Below are 17,162 nucleotides of genomic sequence, written 5' to 3' on the forward strand. Positions count from 1 at the left end.
CCATCCATCCATTCATCTCTCTATCCATCCACCACACATCCATCCATTCATCCATCCACATCCATCCATCTTACAGACTTCAGTATATTCCACTCACAAACACTTCCTGCTCAAATCTCTGATTTTCCATGAATAAGCAAAACGTGTGTAGGCAGCAAATGTTTGTGAATGCATAAGACCATCATCAGGCTTGTAGACTAACCCCCCCCACCCCCACCCTGTTGCATCCTAGTGAGGAGTGACTTCTTTATCTGCCTTTCTGGGCTGTTGTCATCAATCTCTGATACAGGTTTCTTTCGTTTGCCACAAATATTCATTTGCCACAAATAACTCCAATTCATATAGAAGTAAATATAAGAAGAAGTAAACACCAAAACCACATATGTACTGTAAAAATAACCTCACTGTTTTTGAGAGCGCTTTGCCTCATTCTCTGTGCTGCTCTTACTCCTGGTCTTCGAAGTGCAGTTTCTCTGAGATACAGTGTTGTCAGTCTGTTCTGTGCTCGGGCAGCATGGGCACACCCCTTGACTGGCCCTTGGGGTGATTTTGGAGTTGTCACATCTGCAAAGGGCTGCACCAGCTGCCCAGTCTGTACGGAGTTCCCCAGCTCTTTGCCCAGTGACACTTCAGGAATGCAGGAAGAATGTAGGTCACCTGAGAATTTGAGGGCAATGTGAGGCTTGACAATCCAGCTCTTGGAGCCAATCCATTTGTACTCCCTCTGAAAGCTCTTGTGGGAATGTGGCATAATTTAATTGAGCTAAGAAAGCTCATTACCAGAAAGGTTTGTGGAAGGACTGCCCAAGGGCAGGTAAGATGCAGCCTCACAGGAAAGAGAAGCAAGGCAATCTTAAGAGAACTCTAAACACAAGATGAGCATGAGTTCCTGCATTTTTCTTGGCAATCTCGTGGTCCCGTCAACGGGGGGTAGGAGGCGGGTGGGGAGGCAGGGCTTGTTCCTGACCCGCCATCCTGCCCGGAGCCCTGGTCTGCGCTCTCCTGGTGTCATCCTGTGAGTTGGGACCAAGCATGTACTGTCTCCGGTTCAAACCCCAGCACCCCTGTATGCACATGGAAATCGATCCACCGGCTAGCTCAGGAGTTCGAGGTCTGGCTCTGTCCTGACAGTCAAGGGAAGACAGAACTCACAGCAGAATTTAATATTTGATAGATAACATTCTTTAAAAGGCAACTCTGAAACCCTGCACTTGAGCTCCAGAAAGCTGTAGACGAATACACACATACACACCTACATCTATTCAGATCATTGGAGACTGAATACTTGCACATATATTAAAGTTCCAGGTAGTATTAAATTGCCTTTAAAATTAAGCATTTTAGGAACAAATATTTATAAGCCATATTATAACTTTCCTTTCCTTCCTTTTTTTTTAAAGATTTATTTGTTTATTTATTTGAGGGGGGAGGGGCAGAAGGAGAGGGAGAATCTTGAAGCAGAATCCCCGCTGAGCACAGAGCCCAAGGCCAGGCTCAATCGCATGACCCTGAGACCATGACCTGAACTGAAATCCAGAGTCAGCCGCTCGAACACCTGAGCCACTCAGGTGCCCCCTTTTCCTTTCCTTCTTAAAAGGGGTTTTCTGGGGCAACTGAGTGACTCAGTCCGTTGAGCATCTGACTCTTGATTTTGGCTCAGGTCATGATCTCAGGGTCCTGGGATCAGGCCCCTCACCCAGCTCCAGACATGGAATCTGCTTGTGTCTCTCCCTCTGCTCCTCTGCCTGCTTATGACCATACTCTCTTTCCCTCTAAAATAAATAAATATATAAAATCTTAAGAAAAAAAAGAGTTTTTGAAAACAACTTGACCTTTTCTTAATGATTTAAATCACTTCCTAGGAGAGGTGCCAGGTGAGCTCCAAACTCCTCAGCTCAGGGGCCTCAACAGAGAATTCATAAAAGCTGGCTCCGCTCTCTCCCAACCTTCACCCCACTCCCCACCCCTCACTCAAACACAGAGCAATCAGAGAGGAAACCCAGGGTCCCATGGGCACCATGGATAACAAAACCAGGTGACAGGGTGTCCCCACCAACCGCTCCGCCAAACAAGTGGACAGTGATAAACCACCACCAACCAGAGTCCATGGCGTTGACGTGGGTGTGGGTAGGTAAGGAGGACAGAGATGGGGGATCTAAGGGTCTGAGGCCGGACAATGCCAACTAGCCTAACAAGTGTTTGCTGGAGAGGGCGGCCAGCCGATGGAGAGCAGCAGCTATAAGCACACGGCGTTGTGTACGGCCCCCCTGGGGTCACCCGGGTGAGGCCAAGAGCCCGACCAACAGGCCAGAAGGGCTGGGCACAGGGCACAGGGCTTCCTTTTGGAGTGATGAAAATATTCTGAAGTTAGATAGTGGTAATGGTTGCCCAACGTTGTAAATATATGAAAAGGCACTGAATTGTACACTTTAAAATAGTTACAACTGGGGCGCCTGGGTGGCTCAGGTGGTTAAGGGTCCGACTCTTGATTTCGGCTCCGGTCATGACCTCAAGATCATAAGATTGAGCCCCAGGTCGGGCTCCACACTCAGTGGGGGAGTCTGCTTGGGATTTTCTCTCTCCCTCTGCCTCTGTAGATGCTTCCTCTGATTTGTTACTTTTTGTTGGCACCTGTGGCCCGAGGAGACAAGTGTGTTTGACTTGACCTGAACTCACTTTCACATTTACTTCAGGAAGAAAGCAGGCTCCGATCACCAACCAAAGGCCACATACTCCAGTCTAGACCAGGGCTCTAGACCTGAGCCAATCACTGAAATCCCCTGGAAGCTGTGGAACCTTCTAACAACAGTCCCACCCCCTAAGATCTTGCTGTGATCTGTACGGGGTTGCAAGTGGCCCAGGGGTGGTAATGTGCATCCAGAGCCAGAGAAATGCCTTGGACACTGGGTATCAGTAGCCTCGTCCCAGGGGAATGGCCCTGGACCTTGGACATCAGTAGCCTCGTCCCAGTGGAACGGCCCTGGACCCTGGGCATCAGTAGCCTCGTCCCAGTGGAATGGCCCTGGGGACCCTGGACATCAGAGGTCTCATCCCAGTGGACCGGCCCTGGACCCTGGACATCAGTAGCCTCGTCCCCCTGGAACGGCCCTGGGGATTGTCTTGATCTTATAGCTATTCACAGGATTTAAGTCCCTTAGGCTCCCTCTGTCCCACTGTGCAAGTCACTGTTTCATATAATTTGCATACATTCAGGCTGTGTTTCTATCCAAGGTTAATCTTTTTTAATTAGCAAAGCTGTTCTATTGTAGGAGACAAGCCGTGACCCTTAAGTGGTAGCTGGCAGAACTGAAACAAGGACATGATTTCCCCTGGAGAGCTTTCAGCAAAGCCATTCTAGCAGCAGCAGAAGAAACAGCACAGGACACGGGAGACTGTGGCCGGTGAGTGCCTGCGGTCTACTCCAGGGCCCCTCTGGAAGAAGGGATTCCCTCGACACGGAGTCGACTGGTCAACCGCAGCTGTCCTCTGGTGTCCGGACTTCGGGATGGAGAGACGGGGAGGCGAGGACAGTCTGCACAGTGGACAGCTCAGGCTTTGCGGTGCACTGGCAACCCCAGCCGTCCGGGTAAAGCAGCCCCGGGGCACGCTGCTCAGCGACGGGGCCGAAGCTAGGTGTCAGCCATTCCTGCTCCCCTGCCCATCCCTTCCCAGCACCATTCCTCACCTGCATCTGGTCCACGACGAGCCGCACCCACGTAGCTGCTAGTAATAATCAAAAGAGACCCTGCAAAGGACCTGGGCTTATAAACCCAGTACAGGTGAACAACACACACTCAAAATGGCTAAAAGCCAAAGAAAATATTGAGCCCGTGCATCTCCATGAAAGTCAAAGGTAAGAAAAAGGTGTGTCCTTTGTAGGAAACACCCGAGGGTGAGATGCAATACTACAAAGGCTGCCAACTAGTCAGGAGCAAGAAAACAACCAACAAATAAGGGCTCAGCAGATGTGGCCCCGGGAGCCCTGCTGACAGGCAACCGGAGGCGGACCCAGCGCCAGCCGCCCAGCTCGGGAGCTAGGATCGGAGACCTGGCGGCGGGCACCGAGTCCGCTTAAATATAGAAGCGCAGGCAGCGCGCGTGTGTGGAAACTCCAGATAGGGAGCAGGATGCAAACGCTCCAGCATGACAATTTAGAGATAATTATATAATTAGCAAGAATTTGGAGATGCAGAGAGAGCAAGAAAAAGGAACTGGTATAATTATGCTGCTTTCCTCGCCTCTCCCAGCATGAGGACAGCAGATAAAGCTTCAAAGTTATAATTCAGCACATACTGATTTAAGTATATTATATCACGTTTCAAAGATAATTGTGGAAGGACTAAAAGCATTGCCAATTATCAGAAACCCCATAACGTTGCCAAGACTGGGCTGGCACGGGGGTCCGACGCTGTCGGTGGAACATCAGTTCGGCCATCCCTCTGGGGGGGACATGTTTTCAATAAATACGCCACTCCTTGGGATTCGTCCAACAGATTTGCTTACACAGTCTTTGGCAGGGGGGAGTCCTTGTGGCGGGCAGACACCCTGTGTGCACATTCGAGGAGGCCTCCCCCAGGCCAATAGCTGGGCGTGTTTCGGTCCCTGTAATACACTCTTGATAACTATTCATCACAGGGAAGTCACTTGCCCACATCCACCATTTTCCAGCTATGTGGCCCTGAAAAGTCATTGACTTTATCTTCACTGGTTTTTTCCTTTGGTAAACTGAGGATCAACACTAGCTTCTGTTCAAGGCTGTTGCAGTCACCCAGAAATACAGCATCATGGTGCAGCTCATTATTACTCTCATGGGTTGGGTAGACTGGGAATTCAGACAAAGTGAAGAGGGGTGGTTTGCCTCTGCTCCACCATGCCTGGGACCTCCACTGAAGGGACCCTGAGTCTGGGGCCTGGGGTCCCCTGAAGCCCCACTCCCCCATGTGTCTGGTGATGGCTGTCAGCTGTTGGCTGGGGTCTCAGAGCTTTCCCCCCACTGTCTCCCCGTGTTGGCCGGCTGGGGCCCCGCACAGCATGGCGGCTGGGTGCGGAGGGCAAGTATCTGGGAGAGACAGGAAGCCGACCCAGGCCCTGCTGTCACACAGTGTCACGTGCACCGCCTTCTGTTGGTAAGGCAGGGACAAAGTCCGCCCAGGCTAAAGAGTTTGCTGGTGCTGCCAAAACAAAGTGCCCCAGACTGCAGCTTGGACAACAGACATTCACCGCCTCACAGCCTGGAGTCCGAAGTCCAGGGACAAGGTGTGAGCAGGGCTAGCTGCTTCTGAGCCTTCTGTGGGCACGTAGACGGCTGTCTGCACCCTGTGTTCTCACATGGTCTTTCCTCCACCTGTACCTCTGTGCCAATTTCCTTTCCTCGTAAGGACACCGGTCACCTTGGATTAAGGCCCCCCATAACAACCTCATTTAAATTTAATTACTTATTTGAAGACCCCGTCTCCAAACACAGTCACATTCTGAGGTCCTGGGAGTTAGGGCTTCAATAGTCCACCCCAGAAGAGAGTCTAGATCACACCTCTCGAGGGGAAACTGGTGTCACACTCCAAGGAGAGCTGGTGAGTGGGTTATCCCCTCAGGTGTGACTCCCTGTGGAAGATAGAATCTGCCGCCGTGACTTACAGTGCCATCGTGATACAATCCAGATGGTAGATGAAGGTGATTAATAATGACCCCTGGTGTAATTTACAGGGTGGCAGCTTACTGGCCTCAAGGAATAGGCCCTCGGCTTGAAGGGCCCATACATGGGCACGCCATCTCCCATGGGATGACCTTAGCACCTGCTGTGTGGAAAGGCGCACGCGACCGAGACTGTGAACACGAATAGAAGGGTCCCACCTCCCCTGACCTGGGGCTCAGATCGGAGCTTTGGAAAAGCACTTTTGAAGATGAACTCTTGGATGGAATAGCTAGGGCTGCCAGCAAGCCCCCCCCCCCCCCCCCCCCCCGGCAGCGCGTTCCTGCTACCTCCCAGCCTCCAGCACCTGCATCTCTAGCAGGGGCGGGACGCTTGGCCGGACTCTTCAGCGCCCAGGACGCCTGCAGGTCATGCCCCCCGACCCCCAGGAGCCTCCCACCAGGGGCCCAGAGCAGCTTACACTCCCTGGGGACTTCCTTCCATGTCCCACCCTGGCACCCGGGGTCCTGACTGGGATTAGGCTGAGTTACCCCAGCAACAACTATAACAACGGGCTTTCTTTCTGCCTTTCCTGACCCATCTCATTTCCCTGTCTCCCCCTTGGCCCCCGCCCCAGCTCTGGGACTAACCCTCCTAATATGCTTCAAGCATGGGAATGTTATCCAAGGGTGGCTTCTCGGGGAGCCCAGACTAAATCAGATATAGAAACATAGCCAGGAACAAGCACTTTGAGGTACACATCCAGTGGTTCATGTTGCGAATGGCAGGCTCCCGGCTGTCAGCTGGGCTCCTCTACGTGAGCTCCCGCCGCATCACAAGAAACCATGAAGGGGCCTCCACACATCCCCTCCTGCTATCTCCAGGGGCTCTAGAGAACAGCGGTAGGATTTCAGAAGCTGCCCCATTTAAGGCACCAGCTTAATAAAATAGCAGCAGGCCTCCCCCAGAGAGTTTATCTTCCCAACAAAGCCAGTACAAATGTTTGGTTAGAATGGGAAGCAAGTGGCATGAAATTTGCATATGAAAAGCCATTGCCAGGCATGGTGGTATTTCTGGGATGACAGGGTAATCATGGCCTTGGGTGATTAGTCAGCAGGGAAGAGGTGGGAAGGGGTGACTGGCAGATCCAGAAGGGTTGCTCCTTGACCTCTGCTGTCCCACGGCTGGCCCCAAGCCCTGCCGGCTCCCTGGGACCATCTTCCAGCCCATCCTGGCACCAGTCCCCTCCGTGGCATGCTAGAGAATCCAGGCTGCACAAGCCCCAGAGAGAGGGGGGGCCCTAGCCCAGGCACCCTTGTTTCCCAAGCCTTACTCACACCTGGCTCTCCTGGGGCCCAGAAGAGGAGGATCTCCTTCCCTGGAGTGAGGGAGGGGCAGCACCAGGGCCCACCACGCCTGGCTGGAACCCGTCTCCATCATGAGCGGGGCTCTGTCCTTGGCCTTTCCAAAGTTCAAGGCCCATTTGCCTCCCTGTGATCACATGAGCCCACGGAAGCCCCCCACCCTGCACCCCTTCCCAACTGCGACTCTTCAGTCTTTACCTTTGGAGCCCATAAGGGGGAGGCTCAGCAGTCCCTGGGCACTGCTGGTGGTGCTGGGTGTGCCTGGTGCTGTGGCTGCCCCTGGGAGCTGGGACCGACCTCTGACCCAAACCTTGCAGATTCCTGCAGCTCCAACTCGGCCCTGGGGGCAGGATCCAGACCCGTGCAGGCTGGGGGTGCAGCCACAGGCACCCAGACCCCACACAACACGGTCCCCAGCCCGAATCCTTGGAAACCAAACAACGAAGAGAGGAATGTGCCCCATTCTGGAAGGCATGTGTGATTCTAAAGTGGCAGGGAAATCAAAAAGAAATAAAAGGCATCCAAATTGGCAAAGAAGAAGTCAAACTTTCACTCTTCATAGATGACATGATACTCTACATAGAAAACCCAAAAGACTCCATCAAAAAATTGCTAGAACTGATTAAAGTGTCTATACTACCCAAAGCAATCTACACATTCAGTGCAATCCCTTTCAAAAATACCAGCAAAGTCACAGGATATAAAATCAATGCACAGAAGTCAATTGCATTTCTATACACCAACAATGAAGCAGAAGAAAGAGAAATCAAGGAATCCCATTTACAATTGCACCAAAAACCAGAGGATACCTAGAACTAAACCTAACCAAAGAGGTGAAGGATCTGTACTCTGAAAATTATAGAACAGTCATGAAAGAAATTGAGGAAGACACAAAGAAATGGAAAAACATTCCATGCTCATGGATTGGAAGAACAAATATTATTAAAGTGTCTATACTACCCAAAGCAATCTACACATTCAGTGCAATCCCTTTCAAAAATACCATCGAGCATTTTTCACAGAGCTAAAACAAACAATCTTAAAATTTGTATGGAATGAGAAAAGACCCCGAATAGCTAAAGTAATGTTAAAAAAGAAAATGAAAGCTGGAGGCATCACAGTTCCGGATTTTAAGCTCTATTACAAAGCTGTCATCATCAAGACAATATGGTACTGGCACAAAAACAGACACATAGATCAATGGAGCAGAATAGAGAACCCAGAAACGAACCCTCAACTCTATGGTCAACTCATCTTTGACAAAGCAGGAAAGAATGTCCAATGGAAAAAAGACAGTCTCTTCAACAAATGGTGTTGGGAAAATTGGACAGCCACATGCAGAAGAATGAAACTGGACCATTTCCTTACACCACACACAAAAATAGACTCCAAATGGATGAAAGACCTAAATGTGAAACAGGAGTCCATCAAAATCCTAGAGGAGAAAGCAGCCAGCAACCTCTTTGACCTCAGCCACAGTGACTTCTTTCTAGACACATCTCCAAAGGCAAGGGAAACAAAAGCAAAAAATGAACTATTGGAACTTCATCAGAATAAAAAGCCTTTGCACAGCAAAGGAAACAGTCCACAAAACCAAAAGACAACTGACAGAATGGGAGAAGATATTTGCAAATGATATATCAGATAAAGGGCTAGTATCCAAAATCTATAAAGAACTTATCAGACTCAACACCCAAAGAACAAATACTCCAATCAAGAAATGGGCAGACAACATGAACAGACATTTCTCCAAAGAAGACATACAAGTGGCCAACAGACACATGAAAAAATGCTCAACATCACTCGGCATCAAGGAAATACAAATCAAAACCACAATGAAATACCACCCACATTGGTCAGGATGGCTTAAATTAACAACTCAGGAAACAGTAAGTGTTGGCAAGGTCGCAGAGAAAGGGGAACCCTCTTACACTGCTGGTGGGAATGCAAGCTGGTGCAGCCACTCTGGAAAACAGTATGGAGGTTCCTCAAAAAGTTAAAAATAGAGCTACCCTATGACCCAGCAAGTACACTACTAGGTGTGTATCCAAAGGATACAGTGTTTATAACAGCAATGTCCACAATAGCCAAACTATGGAAAGAACCCAGTTGTCCGTCAACAGATGAATGGATAAAGAAGAGGTGGTATATATATACAGTGGAATATTACTCAGCGGTCAGAAAGAATGCCATTTGCAATGATGTGGATGGAACTAGAGGGTATTATGCTAAGTGAAATAAGTCAGTCAGAGAAAGACAAATACCATATGATTTCTCTCGTATGTGGACTTTAAGAAACAAAACAGATGAGCATAGGGGAAGGGAAGGAAAAATAAAATAAGACAAAAACAGAGGGAGACTAACCATAGAGGACTCTTTTTTTTTTTTTTAAAGATTTTTATTTATTTTTTGACACAGAGAGAGAGAGAGAGAGACAGCAAGAGAGGGAACACAAGCAGGGGGAGTGGGAGAGGGAGAAGCAGGCTTCCCTGCTGAGCAAGGAGCCCGATGTGGGGCTCGATCCCAGGACCCTGGGATCATGACCTGAGCCAAAGGCAGACGCTAAATGGCTGAGCCACCCAGGCGCCCAAGGAGACTCTTAACTTAGGAAACAAACTGAGGGTTGCTGGAAAGGAGGTAGGTAGGGGGGTGGGGTAACTGGGTGATGGGTGTTAAGGAGGGCACATGATGTAATGAGCACTGGGTGTTATATGCAACTGATGAATCACTAAATTCTACCCCTGAAACTAACAATAATAATAAAAAATTTTTAAAGGTTCCATTTTGACAAAAAAATAAATAAATAAAAATAAAGTGTCAGAGGAAAGAAACGAGGCCACCGAAGCAGGTTGAGGAAGCCCAGGCAATTGAGCATTGTGCTTGCTCTAAGTAGATGAAGAATTTTGAAACACTGAGCCAGGTCGGGCTTTGCAGGCTGAAGTGTTTGACAGAATGCTTTTAAAAGTGATTAAAATGACGTTGCAGAATTCGCCTGGAGGAGGGAGAAATAGCCTCTGTTATGTTCTGGACTCGGGAATTAAAATGCATTTATTTACGCAGCTCAACCTGAGAGCTGCACCTTCTCTTAAGGAACCTGTAAATTTCTGCCACAGTCAGCCACAAACATGGATGATTAAACATTTCATCAGAGGCCTGATACTCTATTGCAAGTTCATTGCAGCTACAGGAAGAGAGATCTGTAACAGATCTTTAAATAGCAAACCTGCGGCTAAATTTCACTTCATCCATCAAAAGCCGCTGCTATACGATGACCTAATTTTAGCTGCTTATCAATTCCCCAGTGCTTGTTGGTTGATATAACTTTGATCCTCTGATGTTAGATGACTTTCGTGCTGAATATAGCTAGAATTTAATATGAATCATTGGGCCGGCGGCCCGGCGGAGCTCAAGGGTGGGGGGGGAGGGGGGGAAGCGGGGGAGAGACAGAGAGAGAGGATGCAAGCCAGTGAGGTGGACGATTCTGCTCCGAGCTTCCTCAATCCTGGGACAATCAACTTCACCTCACGTGTGTTTCAAGCCCAGTGTCCTGGGACTCTCATTTTATTTCCCCTCCTAATCAATGGGACTCTTCCCGTGGCAGGCACACATGGGAGGCAAGGGGACCCTGCTCCTGCCAAGATCTAATGAGAGTGTCAATAATTGCAAGACATTTTAAATGAATGTTTTCATTCATTTAAATGAAATCATTGCCTTTTCAAAGAGCTTTTATTTCTGCTGAGGAGAGCAGCTGAGCAGCTCCATGGAGCAGAGGACATGCTTGATAACCCTCCTCCTTTTCCATTTTCTGGATTAGTAGATAATGCCTTTTCACCTGTTTTACTGTCTGCAATCTCTTGCTGTCATCCTAGCTCTTTAGGATCCTCTGCGTCCCACATGTCATTCCTGGGTGTGCTGGGAACCTCAGCACACGTATTTACTTGCCCTAGTTGGTGTCATTTCTTGCCGCAAGACAGAGTCCCGAGGCTTGTGATCTCCATTTTCTGAATGCTGTGGGTGAAGCTGAGAGGTGGGGGGACCATGGACACTGTCGGGGGTGCCCTCCCCACCCCCGCCATGGGCCTGGCCCCAGGGCTGTGTGCGCAGTCCACCCCCTTACCGCACGGGGTGGGTCTCTCTCATTTCTATTCACTTCTTCACCCAGGGTTAAACCACCGCTTGCTCATAGTCCCCTCCACCCTCTGGATTCTGGGCAGTTCCCAGCTACCCTAGCACAGCAGTCCTACAGGCCAGCCCTGCTGCTGTCTGAAACCCACACATCCCTCCATCCTGTGCGCCTCCCCTGGAACCAGAGAGGAATTGGTGGAGGAAGTCCTGGTGTGCAGACACCACGCTGCCTCAAACCCCCTTAGCAGAGTGCCCAGGCCGATAGTAAAGAGATCCATCTAGAATCCAATAGTAGAAACAACTTCAGGCTTTGAAGACAAAGTTTCCTTAAGTTTTGAGGGTGAAATTAAAAACCTTTCTGAGACTTAAAAACTGTGTTTGTGATTATTAAGTAGCCAATTATTTGGTGAATCTCTGGCTTTCATAATCATTTAAAAAATTTTTTCTCCTGTTACTTAGTGTGTATTAAGAGTCATTAACCTCTGGAATAAACGCTCCCGAGTGTAATTACTGGGCTGTATGTTAATTGCACGTTCAGTTTTAGAAAGAACTGCCAAACTGTTTTCTAGGCTGGCTGTAGCATTCTGTGTTCCTCCTTCCCAGCTGTGCAGGAGGCGTCCACTCCCTCTGTGCCCCTGAGCATTCGGTGTTGTCACTGTTTTCTATTTTAGCCACTCTGACAGGTGTGTGGTGATCATGGCTTAATGTTTCCCTGGTGGATAATGTGGAGCATCTTTCCATGGGTGTATTTTGCTATCTGTACATCCTCTTTGGTGAGATGTGTTATGTATTTTTCCCATTTTCCTTTTTTTTTTTTTTTGGACCAATTTTCTAATTGGAATTACTTCTTTATTGTTGGGTTTTAAGAGTTCCTCACATACTAGATACACGTTCCTTGTCAGATGCATGTATGGTTTGCAATTAGTTTTTCTTAGTTGCTAGCTTGTGTCTTTATCCTCCTCGCATTAGAAAATTAATAAAGTTTCTAATTTTGATGAAGCCCCCTTTATCGACTTTGTCCTTATGTGGATGATGCCTTTGGTGTCATGTCTAGGAGCTCTTTGACTAGCAGGAGATCCTAAAGATGTTCTAGTTTTCCTAAGTTTTGTAGTTTTCTTTTTTTTATAGTTGAGTCCATGATCCATCTTGAGTTAATATTTGTGGGTGAGGTGTAAGGTAATGTGTCCTGTTCACTATGAGAATATGAACCATTTCTAACATTTTTATGCATAAAATCTAATTCCTTATAGCCACAGCCACACATGGTCCCTATGGCCACGAGCACACGCCGTCGCTTGCCTTATGTTATCTGCACTACTGAGTGTAGTTCTCCTTCCTTCTTTGATTTCAGACGTCATATCCTTTTTCTTTTTTTAAGATTTTTTTTTTTTTATTTATTAGAGAGAGAGCATGCAAGAGTCGGGGGAGGGGGAGAGGCAGAGAGAGAGGGAGGGAAAGAGAATCTCAAGCAGACTCCATGCTGAACGCAGAGCCTGATGCAGGGCTCTGAGATCACGACCTGAGCCAAAACCAAGAGTCAGATGCTCAACCGACCGAGCCACCCAGGTGTCCAGGTCATCTCCTTCTTCTGAATCATGCCAGACCTGTCACTTCCCCAGACTAAAAGGTGGAATGTTAGCTTCGCGGCCAAGAGGCTCAGCACCAGCGGCCAGTTGCCACCCCTGGATTTGCATTTCTATTATTGCATGATTTTCTGCTAGTCTATGTTTCGAATAATTTACAACTGATCAGTTCATGTGGATTTATCCCATTCTGATGTGATAACTTTTGTTTGCTTGCTTACCCTTAATTCGTAAAAACCACACCAAACAATTCATTGGGAGCAGAGGATGAAGAATCATTCCTGACAAGAAGCTTGAATCTGAGTTTGGTTTATTCTCTCAGCACAGCCTGAGATAACGCCATGCTCTAAGTCTTTATTTGGGCAGTGACCCCTGGAAGCACAGGTGAGCAAGAGGGGAAAGTGGAAGGAAAAGCCAGTGAAGGGGCGATGACCCAGCCTCATCTCCACTGGGGCTCCTCAGGTGAACTCAGGATCGCCCCACCAGGGACAAGGAAGCTGGGGTGCTTATGCACCAGCCCCCAACCCTCTTTGGCGGAGGGCTGCCCCATGAGCATTCCGGACTGAGGGAGGCAGCCCCAGAGAGTGCCAGAGAGACACGGTGCCCAGAGGCAGCTGTGGCCAGTGTCGGCGCTGGCTCTGGTGAATGGGGAGGGCTACAGGGCATCATCTCCACAGGCTCACTCATCAGGGAGGGAACAGGACGTGCTGCCTGGTGCAATCCTTTAACTGTTTTTACTCTCAGTAATTACTGCGATGGCAAAGTATCCCGTAAGGTCCCATATCCTGACCTTTTGAAACTTCCCTTGTCAGGCTGTAGTAGAGATCCAGGTAGATTCCAGAGCCTTTGGAGGAACAGACATGTAGGAACCCTTGACCCGTTCTCCAGCGATTACCCCAGACTACCCACCAGTCCTTTGATACAGGCTACAAGGACGGATCATTCCTGTCCTCAGCCATGCTTATGTTTCCCCCAACTATAGTTGTTGCCGGATCTGCCTGGAATCATGGCACATTCCTGGTTCCCATCCCAGAACGCCGGACTCACTAGACCTAGCAGGGCACCTACAACTTATGCCCCAGGAAATCCTCATGCACAAGGGCATTAGCATGCTGCCCTGTGGGGCATTTATACCTCCCTGGGCTTAATCTCCTCACCCTGCACCCTGAATCAGGTGGCACCTTCAAAGCATCCCACTGTCTATAGTGCCTGTTAGCATCTCTGGCTATGGTTACAATGAGTTCAGTTCCACTAATAAAATCAGAAGCTAACTGACTACACACCTGCTAAACAGAGAGAAACAGAAAGAGTTAGCCCAAGAAAGAGCTTTGCAGGGACATTCTGAGACAGAGCTGGAGGCACCACGCCTCAGGAGTGCCCGCCTGGCCCCTTCCCTCTCCTGGGAGTGAATTACATCCTCAAAACTTAAAATGTTACTTTTGTGCCACTTCCACAAAGCTCGAGAGCACTTGACCTTTCAAGGGGGCTCTAAGCAGAGGACACTAGTGGTTCTTGGTCCTGTAGCTCCTTGCCAGAAATTTAGAATGCTGTTAAAGTCGTTACAGCATTTCAGTCTGATGAAGAGAAGAAACAGCTAGTGAACCCACAAAGCGACATGTTCAACAACATTTTAAAAACTGCCAAGGAGAAAGAGCCAGAAACTTTGGCCCCGTGTCACCTTGTTGCCCTAAAATAACATGCTCCATTAATAGGAGTTCAGGATTTTTTCCTTATTAAATCAGAAAACACCAACACAATAACCATCTCTCCACTGTTCCCACCCTCGCGCTGCAACCCTGGTCTGTTAATTAACCAGCAAGTTCTTGTGAACAGCCTTGTTGGATTTTTTTCAGCTTTTTTTGTCCTCTAGATTTGTTTAGAAATCTGTGGATTGGGGCAATCCATGGGGGCAATATGGCATCTTTGCCTCTGTTGGGTATCTCTCATGTGAAGAGTTGACTGAGCGAAAGAGCCAACTACATCCACAGGCTAGAAACATCTGTGAGCGAGAGGAGAGACTCATTATGAGGAAACATAGAGACCACTGCTGTGTCTTTGGCTCTAGCCAGGTGTCCCATGTGAGCCAGTGATTACTGTATGACCACCGTGTTGTTGCTCAGAAGTTGAACATCTGGACTTTCATTTGGAATTTACCAACATTTGAAGGGCTATTTGGGCCAAGATAAAAACAGAAACCACCCAAGCGCATCTAAGGTTTGGGTGTGTGGTTCGCCTCTTTCTTCAGTTAGATTTGTCTGCTTCTGCTTCTCTTTCTTCCCAGAACTTTGCTTCTACTTAAGGTATGGAATAGTTTTATTTTAGCTCCTTTATTCTCGTGTTACTGAATTTTATTTTATTTATTGTTGAGTAGGTAATGTATGCATGTCATACACAATTCAAAGGAAATGAAAAGGTAGATAATTAAGTGTCTTTCCCAGCGCTGCCCTCAGACACCCAGAAACCTTCCCAGAAATATTCTGTGCATACGAGCTGTTTATACATATGTGTCATGCTCTCCCAACCTTCTTGCCATCAGCAGATTCTGACAGTCTTCTCAGTAGAGTTTTAGATTTATAGAATAATTGAGCAGATACTTCATAGAGTTCCACAGACCCAGTTTCTTCTATTACTAACATTTTGCATTCATGTGGATTCCATTTGTTGTAATTAGTAAGCCAATGTTGATACGCTAGTATTAACTCAAGTCCATCACTTACACTGGGCTCCCTCTGCATTGAACGGACTCACGAGTCATGCCATAGACTCACGAGTCATGCCAGCACCGTAGAGGAGGGCTTCATTTGTAGGACCTTGTCTCAGAGCCCCGTCATCCAGCTCAGTGCATCCCTATGGGGAGCATTTAATGAGCAACTTCTGAAGGGACCCCAGAATGATCAGGCTCTGACATGGTGCCAGGCCTTATGGGGCAAGGTCTTCCCAGACATCACTTGTGGTCACACTTGTGGTCAGTAGCGAGTGGAGGTGGGCAATGCAGCAACCTCTCTCCAGTCTGGTGGATCTATACATGAGTCATGCATGACCTCAAGGGCTCTGCAGCATATTTGAAAATCTGCATTTGCCCAACTAAGAGGGCATTTCTATCAGGGGAACCTAAATCTTCCATAGGATCTGCCCCCTTGTTCTAAAATGCTGGAGAATGTTGGAGCTCTACAAATTTTCCACCTGCTATGCAATGTTCCTACTTTACTCCTCCTGTATGTCTGTATTTCAAACTCCAAAGGGTAACCTCTGGTTTTGGCTGGAATTTACTGGAAATAAAAGAAAGTTAATAGCTCCTTTGGTAGGAGTCTCCATTTGCTACCGGGTCTAGAAATCAAGGTCCAGGATGCTCTGTGGGCACCTGTGCAGAGCAGGGATGCTGTGCCCTATTGTCACCTGTGCTTTGGTTCCTTCCTCCCCTTGAGTTTGGAGGTGCGTCTCTGCATGGAAATCATGTCAGGTGCATTCTCCCATGCTTCCATCCTGCACTCACCCCTGCTTCAGCAGGTGGCAGCCAATGGGCCTTGGGGGTTTCTTCCAGCAGAGCCTCTGTGGTTTGACCCACACAGCCAGGTCGCCCTTGCATTTCCTTCTGATCCCCAGGATCACCAGGGATCTGAGACATGATAGTGTCTGTTTTTGGCTCACTGTCTTGACTTTGGAGATGGACTAGCCTTTCCAGGAAAGCCCTTCATGCATGTCAGGTGCCCCAGGGTCAGAGCCAGAACCACTTCTTATGCATCTTTCCTGAAGGATACATGACAGAATCTCACTTTTACAGCCCCCACACCCTTTATTCCAATGCACACCAGAAAGCTTCCTGGTCAAAACAAGCAACAAGCTGAACTTACGCACATGCATATTGAATCTCCCCTACAGAGTGCAAACCAGTGCGTTTTCATTGGCCATTCTTGCAGGCCAGTGTTTGACTCCCTCCCACTTTTCTGGAGCCTTTTGTGGGACACCACAGAGGAAAAAAGAAGAGGTTGTGATGTGTGTTAATTTTATATGTCAAATTGGGTGGGCCACTGTGCCAAGACATGTGGTCAAACGTTATTCTGAATGTTTCTGTGAGGATGTTTTGGGAGGAGGTTAACATTGAAGTTGGTGGACTTTGAGGAAAGCAGATTGCCCTCTTTAATGTGGTGGGCCTCATCTAAACAGTTGAAGGACTGAATTGAACAAGAGACTGAACTCCTCAAACGAAGAGGGAAGTCCGCAGCAGAGAGCCTCAGGACTTGGACCGCAACATCAGGTCTCCCCTGGGTCTCTGCCTGCTGGCCACCCTGCAGATTTGGGGCTTGGTGGCCTCTGGACTTGCATGAGCCTCTCTTTATCAAAAACCTCCCTCCCCATGCGCACACACCCTATTGGTTCTGCTTCTCTGGAGAACCCCAACTAGTTGAGGGGTAGACAAGGGGCAAGCGAGAGATGTAGTGTATGCCCCTTTGCAGCTGAGGG

The 17,162-nt window shown here is 48.4% G+C and overlaps 1 protein-coding gene across 10 annotated transcripts in view; it reads left to right on the forward strand.

Moving 5' to 3' along the window:
* The window catches only part of AUH (AU RNA binding methylglutaconyl-CoA hydratase), a 384,072-nt gene that overhangs the window by 238,013 nt on the left and 128,897 nt on the right, over positions 1 to 17,162 (forward strand). The window contains exon 12 of one of the 10 annotated variants that reach the window (XM_025891644.2): positions 3,270 to 3,365. The exons of the other annotated variants lie outside the window; for them this stretch is intronic. Coding sequence (XP_025747429.1) covers positions 3,270 to 3,297 — 28 coding nt within the window. The 3' untranslated portion in view covers positions 3,298 to 3,365. Of the gene's footprint in view, positions 1 to 3,269; positions 3,366 to 17,162 lie in introns of those variants that run through there. 10 annotated transcript variants of the gene reach the window in all.

Source organism: Callorhinus ursinus, unplaced genomic scaffold (genome assembly GCF_003265705.2).
Source record: "Callorhinus ursinus isolate GAN/ISIS: 27379988/994484 unplaced genomic scaffold, GSC_fseal_2.0 scaffold28, whole genome shotgun sequence".
Lineage (NCBI taxonomy): Eukaryota > Metazoa > Chordata > Mammalia > Carnivora > Otariidae > Callorhinus > Callorhinus ursinus.